Here is a 22,135-nt window from a genome sequence, read left to right as displayed (position 1 = left end):
GAGGATTCCTGTCCCCGACCCACCGCGACAGCCCAGCCGCAGGCAGACCGCCTAATCACGGGGTTGGCGATTCCCTCCAACGTTTAGAAGTGGCCTGGCTTCTTCCTTCCCTGGCGGCTTTCGGGCTGACTCTCCAATGGTTAGAAACCGTCCGGCTTTAATGGAATTGTTATGTTTTCTCTTACAATTAGAACAGCGACTGCTGTCGCAGAAAAAAAAGGTTCGAAGTACATACAACTGCAGCTCGTTCTCCCGTGTTGTGATTTTTCCTTAGGGTGCAAGAGCCGTGTCTGACTTCTCTTTAGAGGGAATTCTTGTGTATTCTTTGGGAACTGCCACTTTGGCCACCATAGGACAAACACACAGTCAAAGGTGGTGTGACTGTTGGTCTTGTGGTATGATTCTCACTTCTTCCCTTCGTGCTGGATCGGTCAGAACAAAAATCAGGACCGGCGGCGGTCCTCGTTGGAGACCTCTGCTTTAAATGGGGGATAAAGGTAATAGCTGCCAAGATGGAACATTTTATGATTACTAATGTTGACATGAGCATCTAGAAAGATGTTGGCTTTGGTAGAAGGAGAGATCATTGGTAGGTCAGCGAACTTGTGTCGTATTTTAGCAAGTGATGAGTTTTTGAGCTAAGCTCACCTAATAATGTGATATAATGGCATGGACTGTGCACTCAATAGAAAAAGTTTGCCGTATTAGTCTTTTTTCCTCTTTTGCAAAAGAACGATCTGACCAAGCCATGGTAGCATTTATTTGAGTATGCATTCATTTAGCGTTAAAAAACAAAACAAACGATTTGGTATATTTCTGTCTGTCGAGTATCGGTTTCAGCCAATAGCACACAGCCGAGTATCGGTTTCAGTGCAACACTTGCAACGACTGATGAGAAAGTCATTATTGCTAAGGAGTGTTAGCGCACTAGCCGAAGGCTAATTGCACGTGCGCGGCTCCCCGCAGATGTATTTCAACTCCACCGTCTCGGACGGCAGCAAGCTCCTCAAGCCCGTTTTAGTCTTCTTGTTCGTCATGGCGGCCGCGCTGAGCGGCTTGACTCAGATCACGCAGCACCGCAGCCACCCCGTCGACATCTACGTGGGTTTTCTGATAGGAGCCTTCATCGCCGCTTACCTGGTGAGCAAACACTTGTCCGCCCGCCCGCCACGCGCCCGCCCGCCTTATCGAGCTGTCTGTCGTCCCGCAGGCTTTGAACGCCGTGGCCAACTTCGAGTCCTCCGACGCAGCTCCGGCCCCGCCTCCGCCGCCCGCGCCGGAGGACCCTTTGCGGGCGCTGACGGAGCGAGGGCACGAGTCGGTCTACGACAAGGGCCCCGCTTCGGCCTCCGAGAGCAACGACGAGATCGCGGCGACCCCGGACGGCGCGGGTAGCCTGAAGAGAGCCGGCGTAGACGTGGAGCTGATGGCTCCGCGGAGTCCCATGGCAAAGGAGACCATGCTGACCTTCGGCAACACTTTGCCGCGATCCGGCGTCGCGGCCGCTCCGGTCGGGCCCGTCGCCCCGACAGAGCCGTTCCGGCGCGTTCCGAAGGCGGACCCGGCCGCGTCGCGCCGTCTGCCGTCGGAGTGGATGCGGAAGGCCCGGCGGGAGAGCGACGAGTCGGCTTCCGATCGCGAACCGACTCCTCCTCCTCCTCCGGCTGCGCCCAGACCGCCTCAGGTTCCCCAAGCGGGACCTCCCCCCGTCTCGCCCAAGACCTCCTCGGCCCGTGCCAAATGGTCGGCCATCCGGGAGAAGGCCCTTGCCGAAGCCGTGGCCGGCCGGCCGCGACCACTCCGGGCGTCCGAGGGGCCGGCCGAGAACTCCTCAGAAAGCGCCGGGGTCCGCCCGAGCTGCCGACAGGCCGCCGAGAAGCGACGCGAAGCCGTCGTCGCGGCGGACGCCTTTTGCCGGGCCCCACCGAATACCCGGGAGCGGGCCGACGAGCGTGACGCGTACGACCCCGACGGCCTCCGGCGAGGAGACTGCTTCCGGCCAACGGAACTGGAGGTGTTGACGCAGGCCCAGCGTGAGGAGATGGCCGCCAGACGCAAGACGGCGCTGGTTCTTCTGGAGCGAGATGCGCATCTGACAATAGGAGAGAACCACCTCAGGAGTTTTCAAGGTCGCAGAATAAAGGATTAGCGCAGGGGCGGGCCTCCGTCTCGTTATCGCCGTGCATCCAATTTTTCTTCTTTGTTAGAGCGGTGAGAATCTGGCTCCGATTAACCGTCTGAACCGAAGACATACATCTGCCGCCGCGTCGAGCTCTGAATCGCACGGAAGCGGAAAAGTCTTAACGCTTACCATTTCAAAAGGGACATTTTCTTTTCTTTCCTAAATCTGGAAATGAGCCACATTTCGCTCACGGTTTTGCCAAGTGAGCTTGCGGCGCAAACGTCGAATGTAACGCAGCGGCCTCTATGTGTAAGTGTCTTTTCTCTCAATTGTGTTGCCGTCGCTCGGTTACCGTGGTGATGCGAAGCATGCACGCTCGTCCCGTCGGTGGAGGTGAATTGATGTTTGTGTGGAAAAAAAAGCTCATTATTGTCACGACATCGTCGTAAACTAAATCAATGTCAGAAAGGGGAGGAGCTCGGACAATACAAGAGTCGGTACATCCGAAAGAAATATTTCAAAGTTGAAAATTTGGCTCGTCGTTAAGTGTCACTTGGTGGCCAACGACCAGAGGTGGGTAGATACTCTGTACTCCGTTACATTTACTTGAGTAACTTTTGGAGAAAAACTTCTAAGAGTACTTTTACCACGCCATAGTTTTGACTTTTACTTGATTAGATTTGAGAAGAACAAACGCTACTTTTATTCCGCTACTTTAAGTCGTTCCATTTTTGCAACAATGATGACATGACTCCGTGATACCGATCAGATGACACAATACAGTCACGTGACCGCACACAGGCCAGCAAGTCCTATGTTGAGTCGTCGCCCTGTTCAATCACGTGGCGTCTGTAAAGCGCTTTAAAAATGGAACTATTTGACATTGAGTCAACATGACTGGAAAGCGCAGATTTCAAAACAAGTTTTTATTTGGCACCGATCGACCACGGAAAACCGGATCCTTTTCATTTTGTGGTAGGATTTTTTTTTTTAATCCGCTAGAGGGCACTCGTGCTCTTTGGATGAGTCAGGTGATGTTGGAGGTGAAGATTCTATAGTATTGTATATTTTGTGGGTTTTTTTTTCATCTAATATAGTTGTGTCAAAGGTTATAGTCAGGAGAGCACATAGTTGCTGGTCTTTACCGTCTTTGTGACGGTAGAGGGGCTGCTCTGCAAAGAAAGAAACTAGTGTGCCAGAACTCAAGTCTCCACACTCAAGTGGCTTCAATAGAAAAAAAACACCAGAAATAGAAGTTGGACTTTTCGCTAGTCAAGTGTCGTTGGGACGGCTATGAAAGTCTCCGTTGTTCAACTCAGAACAACGGAATGAAAATTAAGAAGCCAATTCTGACCAAAAGTTGAATGTGTTGTAGCCCATACTTAGCCAATGGGATGTATACATTTAATCACTTATTATGGGGGAAGCTCAGCATTCCTTGCAATTGCCACTGTCGGTACCTCGTAGCAAACCAAAGCCAAGAAACCCTTCCCGATTGGGGAAGAACTTATTATGCAGGCGACCGAGGATATTTACCATTAAGTTTTAGAAGAGGCTGCTGTTAAAAAAGGTTGATTCAGTGTATGGTGAGTTACATTTCCCCATGCACTTAATGTTGGTTTTTAGCCCCGTGGTGTTTTTTTATAATTACAGTGGTACCTCGACACACGATCTTTTCGACATCCGACGAAAAATTGTATTCGCTATTTGTTTGTACATCCGACGACATGACCGCGCCACAGACGGACGCATGCCGAATTTTCTTGAGGGAAAAATCAGTACAGGTTCCAAGAAGGTTAGTAGAGGTGGGGAAGGGAAAAAGGTGACGCTTACTCGTAGAGGTGTGCGAAATTTCCGATTCTTAGATTATTCGCAATTCGACCGTGGAAGATTCGAAAACGATTCACAAACATCCAAATTCCAATGATTGAATGATACCAGGTAAAGGTGAAATAAAACACAGTCAGCGCGGTCTTCGGGACGCAATGAGGAACGGATCGAGAGTAAATATCATGTTCAACTCATGCCGCTAAATAAAAAAAGCAATAGTACCTGACTGCGGCCGACAGCCGCTACAAACAGCCCCCAGTTGCTAGTTGCTACAAACATACGGTTATGGTAGATATCACACATATGTAGAACTAGATGCGAAATAACAGCCGACAGCAGTGTTTGAACATGTACAGAGAACTAGATGCGAAATGACAGGCTTGCCGGCGCTAGTAAGCAGCCGCCATTTTAAAGCAGTAGACTTCTCTAGAAGGCTCTGTTGTAGCAAACCTAATTACTTTTTATCTAAAATACCCCTAAGTCGGCAAAATCTTGACTTGAATCTATCTTTCAAACTGTTTCAAAACTTTCACATGTTGAAAGTAGACAGAAGGGAAATAATTGAATAACGGGAGCAATTTGAACAACTTCAACGGTTGATTCACAACATTAAATGAATTGAATGTAGTTTAAAGCTGCTGATACAGAATGGAGACTTGAGTAGTTTATTTACTGTTTTGAACTGTTAACTTGATACTGAAATAGTAGTTTGGTTTAGCCTGAGAGGATTTTTGAACAATTTTGGAACTAATGTACAAAACATTAAAAGCTTAGGGTGTATGGGGGGTTGTGCATCAATAATCGATTTATAATCGAATCAGAGCCTCTGAATCGTAATCGAATCATTATGTGCCCAAAGATTCCCACCTTTAATTACCCGGAGGGTTCTCCCAGCGACGAAACCCCGAGCCGCAATGACGGTGAGGGCTGGCTCTCAGCAGCCAGCCGCGGAGGGGAGCCAGCCCGAAAGCCGCTTGGAAAGAAACCCCACTCCGCCCTGATCGGCGGCCGCACCGGGGGCCCCGTGAACCGCGGCGCTTGCGTACGATTTATTTCAGAACTTGTGCTAAACAACACGCCTACTGTCCGCTCCAGTTGACGGTAACAACAAAACGTTAAAAGAGGATGTCAAATAGAACCGCGCTGTCTATCTCACTGTCACGTCAGCCACACGGTGCGTTCAGGTACAGCATAAAATGTCCGCCACATTAGAACCCATTTAGTTCCATTATTACAGGAATTATTATTATTATTGTTTTATTATTCCAGTTTTTATTAATGATTTATTGTTTCGCTATGTGTAATTGCCATTTGTAACATCGCGTGGACATTGGGCACAGTGCCTCTGGATTGGCAGACCTGGGTGGTGGTCCCCCTTTTTAAGAAGGGGGACCGGAGGATGAGGGTGTGTTCCAATTATAGTGGGATCACACTCCTCAGCCTCCCCGGTAAAGTCTATTCGGGTGTGCTGGAGAGGAGGGTCCGTCGGGAAGTAGAAACTCAGATTCAGGAGCAGCAGTGTGGTATTCGTCCCGGCCGTGGAACAGTGGACCGGCTCTACACCCTCGGCGGGGTCCTCGCGGGTGCAAGGGAGTTTGCCCAACCGGTCGACATGTGTTTTGTGGATCTGGAGAAGGCGTTCGACCGTGTGCCTTGGAGAGTCCTGTAGGGGTTGCCCTGGGAGTATGGGGTACCGAGCCCCTTGGTAAGGTCTGTTCGGTCCTTGTACGACCGGTGTCAGAGTTTATTCCGCGTTGCCGGCAGTAAGTCGAATTTGTTCCCAGTGTGGGTTGGACTCCGCCAAGGCTGCCCTTTCTCATCGATTCTGTTCATAGTTTTTATGGACGGAATTTCTAGGCGCAGCCAGAGCATTGATGGGGTCCGGTTTGGTGACCTCAGCATTGCATCTCTGCTTTTTGCAGATGATGTGGTGCTGTTGGCTTCATCAAGCCGTGACTTCCAACTCTCACTGGAGCGGCTCCAAATCCGAGACCTTGGTCCTCAGTCGGAAAAGGGTGGATTGCCCTCTCCGGATCGGGGATGAGATCCTGCCCCAAGTGGAGGAGTTCAAGTATCTTGGGCTCTTGTTCACGGGTGAGGGTAGGAGGGAGCGGGAGATCGACAGGCGGATCGGTGCAGCATCTGCAGTAATGCGGACTCTGCACCGGTCCGTGGTGGTGAAGAAGGATTAGTCGATTTACCAGTCGATCTACCTTACTACCCTCACCAATGGTCACTGTGGGTCGTGACCGAAAGAACAAGATCACGGATAGGAGCGGCCGAAATGAGTATCCTCCGCAGGGTATCCGGGCTCTCGCTTAGAGATAGGGTGAGAGGCTCGGTCATCCGGGAGGGACTCTGCATTGAGCCGCTACTCTTCCGCGTTGAGAAGAGCCGGCTGAGGTGGCTCGGGCATTTGGTTCGGATGCCTCCTGGACACCTCCCCGGAGAGGTGTTCTGGGCCAACCCAGGACACGCTGGAGAAGCTGGTTGAAGTGGCTAGGGAGAGGGAAGTCTGGGCTTCCCTGTTAAAGCTGCTGCCCCTGTGACCTGACCCTGGAGCAAGCGGAAGACGATAGTATAGACAGTATTCATGAAGAATTTAGTGTAGGTTTTTGGGCTGTGGAACGAATGAATGGAATTATAATGTATTCTTATGGGAAAATCCTGCTCGACATACGACCACTTCGACTTAAAAACAAGGCCCTGGAACCAATTCACTTTGTATGTAGAGGTACCACTGTACTGTCATTTTCTGCCGGTCTGTGAAAACACAAGGCTCACATAACACCGGTCCGCGGTGGATAAATGGTTGGCGACTTGGTGCTCGTGTGAGTAACCTATGAAAAAAAATGATGTGCACCCCTGCTTATAGAGCTGTATAGTAATAACAGTTGATGCAGAAAGAAGAAAATCCCAAAATATCAGACATTGTAAGCAGTTACTCCCAAGGTGACTCATGATTTAAGTATTGTTTTCACCTACTTTGAGTTGAGTTACATTCCTTTGAAGTAACACTACTCTTGCTTACTTTAGTCACACTTTTAGCGACTCTACCCACCTCTGCCTTTGTGAATTGGTATTTCTTGGTCTTCGGCTCATCCGCGTTTAGCGACGGCTTTCGAATGACACGAGAAGAAGACAAACTTTTGACAACGTGGCGCTAAGGTCGGCTGGAACCCTTTGGATTGTTCGGGACCTGTCGCCGTCGTATAGACAAACCATAGAAGCGCTTTTTTAAAAAGTCTGCGTCCGTGAAAGATGAGTCGAGGTCGAAAGACCGGGTGTCTGCAGAATAGAATAATGCAGAAGAGAGCGCTAAGGGTTAGTTAAGACTGCGCGTAAGTGAAATCTGCCGCCCGAGGAATCTCCGGCTCGGCCTTCCCGCCACGGAGTTTTTCGAGACTCGGCCCTACGGAGAAAGATCTCTTGGTCGGGTTCCGGCGTAGCGGTCCGTGTTGCGGAGTTGCCGCGAATCCGTAATCTGTTTGCACGCCAAAAATGATGTCGAGAATGAGCCCTGAGCCCGACTCTGTCTGTTCGCCGTCATGAACCATCGGGCCCCTTTCCGGCCAAAAATGCCAGAACGCCGGACGACGGGTCCACAGTGCCTGACGAGCGAGCGCTTGTTAACCGCGTCCGGGATGAACCGAACGCGCGCCGAAGAACGTGGGTTTAATGGGCGGCGCGAGGATTCCGAGCCGTACCGTCAAAAGTGTCAGTCGGGCACGCGGTGCCAAAAACTTTCAATGTGATATACTTGATTGAATGTAAGCAAAGGCTGCATGCGTGACAAATAAAATGATTTGAAAGCATTTTTGTCTTTGGAAATCCATGCAAATATCAAGAAGGGGACAAATATCATTCAACTTTGAGAAATGGACAAGCTTGACGGAGGAGGTAGAAGATGCTGGCTTTGCAATTTGTTGCCATAGAAACAGCAGACGGGAACAGATGCGCTTTTCCCACGGAAGCGGTCTCACGGCTCCGGCCGGTTGGCAAAGATCCCGGCCTCCCAGCGCAGAGCGCGTTGGTTTTTACGTCGAACCACTCGAGTGGATTCCACCACCTGCCAGATAGGAAAGAGGGTCCAATAAAAATGACAACCTCTGCTTCTGTTTCCCTGATACCACTCAATCTTTATCTTGATTCTAAATTGAGAATAGGAGACACATTGTTTACACTGACACTTTTATTGGACCCGACCGGAATAAAAATGCTTGACATCAAACTCATTTTGGTTGCAATTACCGTATTGGCCCGAATATAAGACAGCCCTGATTATAAGACGACCCCCTCTTTTTTAAGACTCAAGTTTGAAAAAAAGACTTTTTGAACACCAAATGAATTTTTATACAGAAAATAATGACAGTACATCTGAAACAAATGATGATAACAATATATTTGAGAGAAAAAGCATGTTATTTTGCCTCATTGAAATCTTAATATCTGAACATTTAAATATATCAACTAAAGTGAACTCTGAATAATGAAAAACATTGCAGGAAAAGAATACAAACTGGTTCAATTTGAGAGTAGCTGAGATCTATCATGACAGAACATGACTTCAATGATATCTGGCGCCATCTAGCGTCGTGAATGGAGAGAGTAGCTGAGATCTGTCATGACAGAACAGCGCTTCAATGATATTTGGCGCCATCTAGCGTCGTGAATGGGTATAATGTCTAGACCGCAAATATAAGACAACCCCCTCTTTTTCAGCCTTATTTCAATGCAAAAAAACACCGTCTTATATTCGGCCAATATGGTTCATCTCATGTGGGCCGTTTTTAGTCAGATAAGTTCAGTTTGGACATCTAGCAATGTCAATGGCACTGAAATATGAGCTAGCATTTCCAGTTTAAGCGAACTGGATGTCTATTGTTGCCAATGGAAGCCCAAGTGTTGATTTTGAGTCACTTGCTTGTCATTTTAGGTCATTTTCTGTACATTTTGGGGGATTCTGGGGTTACTTCACTTTAAATCACTCCCTGTTGATTTCAAGGCATTTCAGGGCCACTTCATATTCATCGGTCACTTCCTGTTGATTTTGGGGCATGTCCAAGTGAATTCCTAATGATTTTGGGTCACTTCCAGATGACTTCCTGTTGATTTTGGGTCACTTCATTTATATTTTGGATCATTTCTTGTTGATTTTTGTTCATTTCAGGGCCACTTCATGCTCATTGGTCAGTTCCTGTTGATTTCGGGGCATTTCCAAGTTACTTCCTATTGATTTTGGGTCACTTCCATGTCATTTTTAGGTACTTACGGGTCACTTCCTGTCCATTTTGGGGTATTTCAGTGTCCCTTCCTGTATGTTTGGGATTGTTTCCTTTTGATTTTGGGGCATTTCCAGATGACTTCCTGTTGATATGGGGTTACTTTCTGTACATTTTGGATCATTTCTGGTTGATTTTAGGGCATTTCAGGATCACTTCATGTTCATTGGTCACTTTATGTTGATTTTGGGACATTTCCAAGTTACTTCCCATTGATTTTGGATCACTTCCAGATGACTTCCTGTTGATTTTGGGTCACTTTTTGTACATTTTCGATCATTTTCTTATGGGTTCTGGGCATTTTTGGGCCACCACATGGTGATTGGTCACTTCTTGTAGATTTTGTGGCATTTACGAGTTACTTCCTGTTCATTTTGGGTCACTTCCATGTCATTTTGGGGTACTTACGGGTCACTTCCTATACATTTTGGGGTATCTCAGTGTCCCTTCCTGTACATTTTGAATCATTTCCTGTAGATTTTGGGGTATATCCAAGTTACTTCCTGTTGATTTTGGGTCACTTCCATGTGATTTTTGGGTACTTACGGTCACTTCTTGTACATTTTGGGGTATCTCAGTGTCCCTTCCTGCACGTTTTGGACCAATACCTTTTGAATTTAGGGCATTTCAGGGCCACTTCCTGTTCATTAGTCACTTCCTGTTGATTTTGGGGCATTTCCAAGTTACTTCCAATTGATTTTGGGTCACTTCATTGTAGTTTTAGGGTACTTATGAGTCACTTTCTGTACATTTTGGGCTATCTCAGTGTCCATTCCTGTACATTTTGGACCATTACTTTTTGATTTCTGGGCCACTTCCTGATCATTGGTCACTGTTGGTTTTGGGGCCTTCCAGATTACTTTCTGTTCATTTTGGATCACTCACTTGTAATTATGTGGTACTTATGGGTCACTTCCTGTATATTTTGGGAATCGCAGTGTCACTTCCTGCACATTTTCTATCATTTCCTATTGATTTTAGAGAATTTCCGAGCCACTTTCTGTTAAATTTGGGTCACTTGCTTGTTAACTCATCCATTACCATTGACGTTGCTAGATGTCCAATCTATTTTGAATGTGTTGCGCATGTACTCGATCACACAAATCAAATATCTGTGGTTTTACAAAAAAGAAAGAATACTTCCGGTGATGAAGCGTTAGGAGTAGTCACGCTGCTCGGGCTCCTACCCTTCTTTGACAATACTCCGCTTGGATTGCCTACTTTCATTCATCGAGTCGGTACATTTTAAACGTACGTTAGACGTTGAGTCGTACGTTAAAATGACTACAAGGGCAACAAAACAACACTCGAAAAAAGACTGTCCGACAACAGAATCTACAATAGAGGAGGGTGTGAACATGGCCGCGCTGAGTAGGCTCCTAGAAGATCACAAAGCCGCCCTTTCCATGGAGTTCAAATCTTCCATTTCCACTCTTGAGTCAAAGCTCGATGCATTCCAGACCACTTTAAACTCCTACGAGCAGCGCATCTCAACTCTTGAATTAGAGGCAACCGCAGTGAGTTCCCGTTTGGAGACTCTGGAAGCTAAATGTGCGGAGCTCACTGTTAGCAACGCTAAGCTAAACGCCAAGACCTCCGATCTGGAAGCGCGTCTCCGCCGAAATAACATCCGCATCATCGGACTACCAGAGTCAATCGAAGGCCCAAAACCTACTGCCTTCTTCGCCTCCTTGCTGACCGATCTCATTGGGAAAGACATTCTGCCGAGCCCCCCTGTGCTGGACCGTGCTCATCGATTGCTAACGGCTAAACCAAGGCCTGACCAGAGACCGCGACCAGTCATCGTCCGGTTCCACGACTTCCAAACGAAGGAAAAGGTCATTCGGGAAGCTCGGAAAAGAAGATCCGATATGGTTTACCTGGGGAAGCCCATCAGTCTGCACGAAGATTACACCCCCGAAGTCATGGATCAACGAACGGCCTACCGGGATGTCATGCAACAACTCTACAAGAAAGGACTCAAACCTTCACTTCTTTACCCGGCTCGGCTGTTCATCATCACAGAGAAAGGAGAACGAATTAGATTGCAGACCGTAGAAGACGCTAAGGACTACCTTCAAGCCCAACAGAGATAAGTAAGCAATAATAATGTAGCATCTGGACCATTCTCAATTTGTTTATGTACTTACTTTTGACACGATGCTGGACTATTGCAAGGTCTGACGAAGGAAAACAGCGTTTTTTGCTTTTTGTTTTGATTTTTGGTGTTTTATTATTATTATTTTTTTTCTCTCTTCCTCATTCTTTCTCTCAGCCCTCTGCCCCTTTTTTTTTTTTTTTTTTTTTTTTTTTTTCTTTTTTCTCCCTTTGAAAATCTCAAGCATTTGGTGTTATACTTGGGGTGCTGGAACATGTGCTTCATACTAGATAGGCCGACATTGAGTTGTATATACTGTACTTGAGTTTTGTGATAAGGGGCCTGCTCGTCTTTCCTCTTATGCTACTTTTGGACACTGCACGCCTATGTTTGTATGATATCAGGCCGTTTGCTTATTTACACGTACATATGTATACATATGTGTGTATGTATGTATATATGTGTATATATATATATATATATTTTTTTCCAACCCTTTTTGGGTTTGTCGGCTCAGTAGCTAGATTTTCCACTTAATTTTATCATTAAATTTTTGTCCACTATTGTAAGAGAGAAGAGGGAGGTGGGAGAAACATAAGAAAAAGGAAAATAAATAAATAAATTTTAAAAAAGCGAATAATAAGAAATTTTTGGGGAGCTGCCCTCATAACTTTTTTTTTCTCTACGTACTTTTTATCTTCTTCCCCTTTTTTGCACATACCTTTTGTCATTTATTTTTGTCAATAACTCCCATCGGATGTTCAACACGAGCTGTCTTAATTCTATGCGGCTAATCTGTCCTAGATCCGGCCGCTGGATCTCGAATTTTCTTGGAATATACTCCAACATATGGATTAGATAAATTACATAGAAAGTAGACACCATTCAATAGATTATTTATTCCTTTTTTTTTTTTTTTTTTTTTTTTTTTTTTTTTTTTCCCCCTTGTACACAACCTTGGCTGTAAACTTAGTTTATCAAATTAATTATTATTATTATTTTTGATTACTTAATTTATTTTATTTACATTTTATTTTTAAATCTCCAGCGTCCTATGCAGTCTTGAGTTTTTAGTTTTATATGGGCTAATCCGATCCAAGCTTTCTTTTTTTTTTTTTTTTTTGTGCTTTTTCTCATTGGGGCCAGAGTAAGCGGTAGTAGGAGACACCGGGAAGTCAGTATCTCATATGATACAGAAATTTGATCACCCCGAAGGATTTGTTTGTTTGTTCCGTCGAGTGTGTGGTGATATGTGCGTGTTTTTTTTCTGTTTGTTTTTATTATTTTCTTTCTTTACTTTCCCTGCCCAGTAGCTCAACCAATATTCAGCTGAAGTTCTATGCTGATGGGTAGTAGAAACCTTCGAGTCGTGTCATGGAATGTCAGGGGTATGAATAAGGTTGTCAAGGCCAATAAGGTAATTTCACATTTTCATCAACTTGGGGGAGACCTGTGCTTTTTACAAGAAACGCACCTCCGCGATTCTGAAATTTCACGGTTAAAGAGAGCTTGGATGGGACATCTCTTCCACTCAGGGTTTACCCAGAGGGCAAGAGGTGTAGCCATCTTAATACATAAGGATATCGCTTTTGAACCCTCTAAAACCATCAAAGACTCCAATGGTCGGTTTGTCATTGTTTCGGGTAAATTGCTAAATACCGAGGTTATTCTCGCCTCAGTTTATGCTCCTACCTTCGACGATGATTTATTTGTTTCTAATTTTTTTGCTTCATTACCTAATAATAATGACCACCTCGTCATCATCGGGGGTGATTTCAACTTGGTACAAGATGTTACACTTGATAGGTCATCTACAAAACATGTTAACCTGACAAAATCAGCTGCCATCTTAAAATTTCATGCAGACCAGTTGGGACTGGCAGATCCCTGGCGGACTATGTTCCCCTCAAGGAAAGAGTATTCTTTTTTTTCCCACGTTCATCACAGTTACTCCAGAATAGATTTTTTTATATTAGACAACAAGCTCATTCATAGGATTGTTGATTGTAAATATCATAGTATTGTCATTTCCGACCATGCTCCGACATCGATAGATATTACTTTTCATACAGGCTGTTCTCCTCAAAAACCCTGGAAATTTAACACACAGCTGCTTTCGGATGCAAAATTCAAGGACTTTCTTTCAGAGCAAATAAATGTCTTCTTTGAAATTAACGACCAACCCGGTGTTGGAAGTAATATTTTATGGGATTGTTTCAAGGCCTACATTCGCGGTCAAGTCATTTCATTTACATCAAACTTAAAAAAAGCTGAATCCATCAAATTGGCAACACTTTTAAATGAAATCTCGAACATCGATGCCAACTATGCGATAAATCCCTCCTCTGCCTTGTACAAAAAGAAGATACAGTTAAAATCTCAGTATGATCTGATGTCGACTGGCAAGATAGAGGTTCAGCTTTTACAAACAAGACAACGTTTTTTCGAACAGGGCGATAAACCTGGTAAATTATTAGCCTATCAGGTCCGTGCCGCAGCCGCCTCCAGACTCATACCCAGGATAACTTCTCCGACTGGAACAGTGACATCAGACCCTAAGGAAATTTGCGACGCATTTTCTTATTTTTACTCATTGCTTTACACCTCAGATAAACCTACTTGTATTGGACCAGACCCCAATCCCCTAGACTTTTTCACATATCCTCAAGTAAATAATGATAACTTTCCTGATCTAGGAGCCTTGGTAACGCTACCTGAGGTACAAGCTGCCATTAATTCTTTACAAAGTTCGAAATCACCAGGGCCGGACGGGTACACGGCCGAGTTCTTCAAAACTTTCTCTGCCAAACTAGCCCCCATATTAGTGAGGGTTTTCAACGATGCATTCGAAAGGAAACACCTGCCTTCTACTTTCATGGAGGCATCACTGATTCTTTTGTTGAAAAAAGACAAGGACCCTCTTCACTGTAGTAGTTACAGACCAATTTCTCTTCTCAATGTCGATTTTAAAATACTGTCAAAAATACTCACTACTCGACTTCAGAAGGTTTTGCCGACACTGATAAACCCAGATCAAACTGGTTTCATTACAGGCCGTCATTCTTTTAATAATACTAGGCGGTTACTTAACGTTATTGCTTCTTGCAAAAACTCTGAAATAGCTGAAATGATTTTATCACTAGACGCCGAGAAAGCCTTTGACAGGGTGGAGTGGGGCTACCTGTTTTTTATTCTGGGAAAATTTGGGTTTAATTCGAATTTCGTATCATGGATCAAGCTTCTTTACAGATCCCCAGTTGCTTGCCTTAATATTAACGGACTCATTTCGAAACCATTCTCTATGTCCCGCGGTACTCGTCAAGGATGTCCGCTCTCCCCATCTTTGTTCGCTCTTGCAGTTGAGCCCCTGGCCCTGTGGCTCCGTGAGGAGGAGAAATTTGAAGGGATTTGTCGATTTGGCCTTTCCAACAAACTTTCATTATATGCAGACGACCTATTGCTTTATGTATCCAACCCAGTTTCCTCTCTCCCTCCTATTTTGGCCATTCTGGATCAGTTCAGCAAATTGTCGGGGTATAAGGTTAACTTGCACAAGAGTGAATACCTTCCTCTTAATTTACTTGCCGAAAACCTCCCTCAATCTCTCTTCCCCTTTAAGAAAACTAACAACGGGCTGAAGTATCTTGGCATAGTTGTGACTAAATCTCCGTCTGAACTGTTTTCAAAAAATTTTCAACCTCTTCTTGACCGTTGTAAATTAGATTTAACTAAGTGGTCCACACTTCCCTTGTCATTACTGGGTCGCGTTAACCTCATTAAAATGACAATACTACCTCGTTTTCTTTATGTATTCGAACATGTTCCCCTAGTTGTACGCAAATCTTTTTTCACTACACTTGATAAGATGATTAACTCTTTCCTATGGGGGGGTAAACAAGCTCGGATTAAAAGATCGACCCTTCAGCTCCCTAAATCTCTCGGAGGTCTGGCTTTACCCGACTTCCGCCGATACTACTGGGCTAGTAATATTAGAAAGATTCTTTACTGGAATGCGGGCGTATCATACAATCGACCTCTCTGGGCGCGTATGGAACTAGCATCCGCACGTTTCTCACTGTGGTCGGTGGTTTGTGCACAGTTACCTTTTCCCATTAAAGACACATCACAGAATTTTACAGTCCTTGAGACCTTAAAGATATGGAGACAATTCAGGGAACAGTTTGGCCTGCATACCGGATCTAGACTAGCTCCGGTTAACCAAAATCATTTATTTCTCCCGGCGTGCTCCGACCTAGCTTTCGAGTCATGGTCGAAAAAGGGCCTACAAACTCTTGACGATTTTTATATTGATGGCATATTCCCTTCATTCGCAGACTTGTCAAAGAGGTTTACCCTTCCAAGCTCTCACTTATTCCGTTATTTTCAAATACGACATTTTATTCAAAAACTTTTTCCTCACTTTCCAAACCGCCCACCTGAAATGCCGATGGATGCCTTTCTTTTAGCCCAACCAACACAGAAAAGCCTACTGTCGACTTTATATGGTTTAATTTTTAAAATCAATTCAACTTCCTTAAACACTCTTAGAACAACTTGGAACTGCGACCTCAACATTAATATTTCAGATGAACAATGGAACAATATGCTTCATCTTGTTCACTCTTCATCAATATGTTCTAGACATCAACTCTTACAGTGCAAAATTCTACACAGGAGTCACCTTACAAATGCGAGGTTGGCCAGAATTTTCCCTGGAAGATCTGATGCATGTAATAGATGTAAACTTTCACCAGCTAATTACATACATATGTTTTGGTCATGCTCGAAACTAGTTGTCTTTTGGCAAACAGTGTTTGACACTTTGGGGAAAGTACTGGGCACCAAGCTGAATCCCGACCCTCTAACTGCAATTTTTGGAATCTCTCCCTCACCCGATGTGCCTAAACCATCAAGGAAAGTCATTGCTTTTACAACACTACTTGCTAGGAGGCTTATTCTCCTCAAGTGGACTCACACTTCCCCACCTTCACATAATAAATGGATTCAAGAAATCCTGCAAAACCTTAGACTTGAAAAAATTAGGTTTTCCCTAAAGGGTTCTCTGCAAACCTTTGACACAATCTGGCAACCCTTTTTACTCCACATAGACTCCATAACAATTGAAGCTGAAAAGCATTGAGCTACCAACACTCTCCCCACTTTTTTTTTGTTTGTTTGTTTGTTTTTTTGTTTTTTCTTTTTTTTCTTTTTTTTTTTTTTCCTTTAATGTGTGTGTGTGATGTTTAAGTTGTGAATGAGAATGTCTGGTGTCTTGATCGTGCTGGGAAGGTACCTTTATCTTGTCTATGTTACCTTATCATGACCTCTTCGGTGAGAGGCTCACTGAGTTGCATCGAAACCTCATCTATCATCAGCTGTCATCTATGTGCCTCTATCTTTATTGTGTTTCGCCTGTACCTATCCCATTAATGTGTAAAAAATCAATAAATAAAAAAAAAAAAAAAATATCTGTGGTTTTACAACACCTATGTCAAAATAACAGCATGGGAAACGAATGATCCGCGACGTACTTGTCAGGCAGAACAACCCTCCTGGGCTGGATTGGACCCCCTTCCTTGGACCACTTTTTTTTTTTTTTTTTCAGAGAAATTGATATTCTCGCATTGCGCAATTGATAAATTCCTCACCTGGTTGTTGATGTCATCGATAGGCTTTATTCCGGCATACAGGAAACGAGCGCTTTGCCAGTGCTCCTCGCCCAACTTTGACTCGCCGCCCGCGGGGCCGTCGTCTGTCCTCGACCTCTCTGTTTGCTCTGCCAGGCCTCGGGAGATAACAAAACACCATGGGTATCTGGTTTTGTGAGGTTATTGATTTGTCCAAAGGGGAAGCAAAGGACTTTGTTCCGCCTCTCCTTGGGTTACTGATTGTTTGCAATTTATGACCACGCCACGCCCGCCCGCTAACCCTACACCTTGGGGGAGGCTCTATTTTTTCATGTAGATAGTAATAGAGTTGGGACAAAAAACCCATTTGTGTTGGTAAAGGCGGGAATTGGCCCCTCAAGAATTGCCAGGCCTGAGGCTAGAAGGCAATTTTTAGGTCTTTGAAAATATCGCCAGAATGTCATCTTATATTGTTGGATTCACTGACATTTAGTACATAAAATGAAGGGAATAGTATATTTCCCATTTTTACTGTTTGACCTTGTATTACTCTAATACACCCGATATAAAATAAATAGCATTTTAATCCTAGTTTAAGAAAAGTATTTGATGTATGAGTAGTTGGACTTGGAGTGATTGGAATTTGCGGCGCCAGACAACGGGCAGATAAGGGCGATAACAACTACAGGATGCCAGCTGATTATGGAAGCCCAACACGCGCATCATGCAGCTAACTGAGTTGACGGAGCAAGACAAGCAGGTGATGGCCTCTGGACCACCAAATCCCTACAACAGCTCTTCTGGTTACTGTTGAAAGACGCCCTTTTTCCCCTTCGTCCTTCGCGTGTTGGTTGAATCTCGAATGCTGGTAAATTAGAAGCTGGAGATGAACACTTTCCTTCCAAGACTTTGAATAGAGAATATTCTGGGTACAATTGTGATACAGACAAAGGCTGTGATCTCCACAAAAGTACAAGGAAACACAATACGAGGCAAGTCTTTTATACTGGTTAAAGGGCGTTGCCGAAAATCTGGCCTGAGCTGGGGATTTTCCATCAGAAAAACATCTCAAGTTGAAACATTGCGAGCCTGGTCCTAGCTGGTACGAACAGTGAGTCGTCAGCACATTTTTTGATAAGTGCGGTCAACAGATACCCATTGTGTTTTTTCAAAGAGAAACATGGCTAAATATGGGCATGGTGCTATGGTACAGTCTTCATTACCAACAATGGACAGTTCAGAAAGGACATCCTCTCCTCCCACAAAAAACACATCTCATAACAGAGGAACCCGCGACTGAGAAGTTGACCCTCAGCATTCACATGGCGCTGAGGCTGGCAGCATCCTCAATTCTCGTTGCCCTGACAACAGAAATGCCCGAACCCTCCTGCCCAATCCACAACAGACAATAACCCTAAACAACGCCCAAACACACCCTTCTTCCGGCCGGCCCACGGCCCGCCCCACAAAAGCCTTCGAAAGACTGAATTCTTTAGCTAGCTCTGTCTTTTCTCGGCAGTCTTTTCCTGTGATATGGTGACCCTTGATCCAGCCTTCCTCTTTGTCCGTGTCTGTTTGCTGTTTTTTACTTGCTGCCTGATTGCTGTCGACTTGGACTTAATTTTCAACTCATGTTGTGGAGCCTCCTTCCAGCTTTTAAAATGGAGTCAGTACATTGGGTTAAAACTAAGGTGAACGCGTGGAGTTTGGCCTTTTGGCCAGGTTGTTGGAGTTGCACCGGCCCTAGGTCTTTGGAATTGCGCTAGCGCCGTTCCGGCAATTTGAAGAACCTGAAGAACTGATTGCGGGATTTTTGGTGTTGCTGACGTGGGCTAGTGGATGTCTTGCCTATCACCTGGTTGTCAGTGTCAATCTTGCTCAGTCAGTTGCATGACACACACATTGGGCTTCCATGATCAGAAGGCGTCATGTATCTCTTATGCCCTATGTCAAATATATCATGTTTGTTTTCCTTAAACTATCAAATAAATGCTATTTATTTTATATTGGGTACGTTAGAGTAATACAAACAGTAAATACGAGAAAGGATACTATTCCCTTCAATATTGTTGGATTGTATTCTCATATATTTTCAGTGATGGTATATTGCACCTAGCTAAATTCTGATGCTCGCACTATTTTTGATATTCGACTATTTCACATAATGCTCTGTAGACATACTATGGACCTCTGGGAGATGAAGGCTTCAAACCCAGAGTTCATGACATGACAAATCAACAGAAAGTTAGCCAATAAAAACAGGGAAGTGACCCTAAAATGTCCCCAAATCCACAGAAAGTAGCCCCAAAATACCCTCAGGAAGTGACTACCAAAGCAAAGATGCTATCGCAATTTCTCCGGAAATGGCATTTTCTATGAGTTCAATTTTCTAAGGGAGAAGCAAATGTATACCTGTATGTTCTACAATTTGGCAGATGATATTGGACCATTTGCAATGTGTATCTGATCAACAGACAGGTGGACAAATAAGCTTAGACCGATTGATAAAAAAGAGAAGGGAGACAGACCTGTCTTTTCTGTAGGGTCCAATCGCTCCGTGTCTGCGCAGAAGAGGTCAGAGGTTGATTCCCCTCCGGACGGCAAGTCCTCGGACTCTCCGGAGTGCCCGGACTTCCCCGGCTCCCGTTCTCGTCGCAGAACCTCCTCTATCTCCTTCTCGGTTGAATCCCGGGCAGCATTTTTCCTGTCGGACTCCCGCTCGGCCCCCTGAGAAAGACTTCCTTTCCCTGGCCACGAGTGCTGAGGAAACGGGGGCGTGGAGATTTTGTCGCCGTGTCCGCGTGGGCGACGATGGGACAAAAAGGTCTCCCGCTTTCCCAGGTTCTCTTTTGGTCGATCCGGAGCCTGCCGGTTGTGGTTTTGTCGCCGGATGATAAAACTGGCGCGGGTCTCATCACGTGGCAAGTGTTGAACCTCCACCATCTCTGAAAGTCCCTCACTGTGCTTCAGGCCTCGTGAGTGTCTGAGGTTCTTCTCGCGTTCTTGAACTAAGCGGATCTCTTTTTCAATCGGGGTCTCGTCACAATCGTCGGACACCCCTTTCCGAATCGGTCGCAGATCGTCGAGTGTGTCTCTTCGCCCGATCGAATCGTCACGCATCTCCGACGATGAGTCCTTCGGATCCGGCGACTCCGGGTCGCCCGGTCTGCCGGGAACGGATACATGCTCGAGCCGAGGCGAGCTTTGTAGCTCACCAGATCCGGACCCCGTCGCGTGCTTCGACGGTGGCGCTACGCAGCGCTTTTCCCACTTGAGAAACTGCCGCCGAGCTGCGGCAAAGTCGATTCGGGCCCCGTCGATGGTCTCGGGGTCTACGGGACGAGGCGCTTCTAGTCTGACGGGGCTGTAGCTCAAACTGAAACCATCCGCCATCTTGGATGGACTCCAATCCAGTTTCTCCAGCGTGTTCAGCCGCTCGTTCAGATTGAAAGTGGACTTCTTCGGGGCTTGCTTTCGGATGATTTCCTTCCTCAGTCGGATCTCTTCTGCCTCCCCCAATACTTGGCTGCGGCTTTCCTCTGGCACGCGATAGTCTGGCTGGGAGTCTGAGAACAAACTCTCCGGTTTCTTGGCGCCGCTGTAGGTCTGCACTTTAAAAGCTTTGTCCTCCTTCAAGGTGGTGAGATGGGCCAACCGCCGAGGCGAGAACATCCACGCCTCGTTCAGCTCCGCTTCCGGACTGCTCGGGTCCTCCACGAAAGAGTAGAACCCGTGTCGAGGACCGGAGCTGCCGACCGAGCTGTCGGCTGAGCTTTCGACCGAGCCGTCGTCGCTGTCGCTCCACTCTTGCCAAAGCGTGACCCGATGGGCCCGCGCCACCGAGCCGTCGGGACTCGCGACCTCGTCTCGGCTGGGACCCGTCGCGCCGCGGAGGTCGGAGAGGTGCGTCGGGGGCGACAGAGGCTTTAGCACCCACCTCCTGGGAACGGCATCCATGGCGGCGGGCGGGGGACGACGGCGAGCGCGGGAAGGTCAGGGGTGTCGGCGGGGAACGTCTCTGGTGGCGAGAAAGGAGGTTTTACCGCGGAGAGGGGCGGTCACTTCCCGTTTTGATTTGCGATACGAGGCTCACGATAACTATGATATCATGACAAATATTGATACGTTGGTCAGGTATTGTTGTTTTTGTCAATGATAACGAAAATATTTTTTCGGCGAACCATTTCATGATGTTGACGAGCCAAAAACCTATGTCTAGGAGACTAAAACATAACGAGATGAATACAGTCCGACGAGACGAAAATGCGCCACAGTTTCCGTCATATGTTCACAATGTGTGACATTTTGTTATTATACTGTATGTGTAGTTAGTGTTTAAGATGTGCTTCAAGCTAGGATGTGCCAGGCCTGCTTGTTTTGAAACACATGGTAAGATTTGTTTTCATATCTTGGCAAGAGAGAATATGTAATGTTGCTTTAGCCTTTTAAAGGTCTGTGCAGAATGATCATCACACATTAAATGTAACTCATAGCATTAGCTTCAGTATGGCAAGTGTACAGCTTACAGTCCGTGGCGTCCAGGTTGGTATAATTCATTGAAAATGATGTACAGTTCCTATAGAGTGTGTATTATCATAGGATCTCTCTCATCCTTCTGCCGTGAACTGAAATGAGTTTGACGTCCAATCCGTTTGAAGTGGGAGGGCCTGGACATCTATTGCCGTCAATGGCAGTTAACATGGACAATTTTGCTAGCAACCTGTCGGCTCTGATTTTGAATGGATTCTTGGCTATTGGGATACAAAGTATGGCGATATTGTCTCACCTCTAATGGAGATCTGGCAAAAACCGGAAAATTGAGTTACAGCACTTCTGCCCCTTGGCGTTTGGTACTCCCGGAACGGACATGGCGACGACTTCAGACCACCAGCGTACAAGTGCGGCCGACAGATAAGCAGAAAGCGGTAGCCCCGCCCCTCTGCCGTCAGACGATAACACCGGCGTCAACGGACACAGGGTCAGGGTTCGACGAGTATTGCCATGCTTTTTGGCGGTTGTCACACGTGGGCCGGAGTGTATCTGAGATGGTGACTGACGCGTCAATGAGACTTTAGTTGGTTTCTTCAAAGACAGAAGTCCTATCCGAGCGAGCGAGCGAGCGAGCGAGCGAATGAACCCAATTCAGTTTGTTGACGAGTCGGCAAAGGATGGCCAA

General features: G+C 45.8%; 2 protein-coding genes across 5 annotated transcripts in view; one reads left to right on the top strand and one right to left on the bottom strand.

Moving 5' to 3' along the window:
* Positions 1-10,015, top strand: part of plppr3b (phospholipid phosphatase related 3b) — a 16,769-nt gene extending 6,754 nt beyond the window's left edge. For both annotated transcript variants that reach the window (XM_057840593.1, XM_057840594.1), the window contains 2 exons: positions 967-1,140; positions 1,211-10,015. In XM_057840593.1, the coding sequence (XP_057696576.1) occupies positions 967-1,140; positions 1,211-2,149 (1,113 nt within the window). In that variant the 3' untranslated portion in view covers positions 2,150-10,015. The remainder of the gene's footprint in view (positions 1-966; positions 1,141-1,210) is intronic.
* On the bottom strand, positions 708-22,135 carry misp (mitotic spindle positioning). 3 transcript variants are annotated; one of them, XM_057840598.1, is made up of 4 exons: positions 21,746-22,135; positions 19,488-20,977; positions 16,981-17,117; positions 708-8,021 (listed from the first exon to the last, which is right to left on the bottom strand). In XM_057840598.1, exons 2-4 carry the CDS (start codon positions 20,914-20,916, stop codon positions 7,932-7,934), a joined length of 1,656 nt encoding a protein of 551 aa, XP_057696581.1. In that variant the 5' UTR covers positions 20,917-20,977; positions 21,746-22,135; the 3' UTR covers positions 708-7,931. The 3 variants fall into 3 exon arrangements, with proteins under 3 accessions (XP_057696581.1, XP_057696582.1, XP_057696580.1); XM_057840599.1 differs by lacking the exon at positions 16,981-17,117; XM_057840597.1 differs by lacking the exon at positions 708-8,021 and having other exon boundaries at positions 16,845-17,117.

Source organism: Corythoichthys intestinalis, chromosome 7, assembly GCF_030265065.1.
Source record: "Corythoichthys intestinalis isolate RoL2023-P3 chromosome 7, ASM3026506v1, whole genome shotgun sequence".
NCBI classification, from domain to species: Eukaryota; Metazoa; Chordata; class Actinopteri; order Syngnathiformes; family Syngnathidae; genus Corythoichthys; species Corythoichthys intestinalis.
The sequence above is the reverse complement of the archived record's forward strand: the minus strand, read 5'-3'. Positions and strand labels throughout refer to the sequence as shown.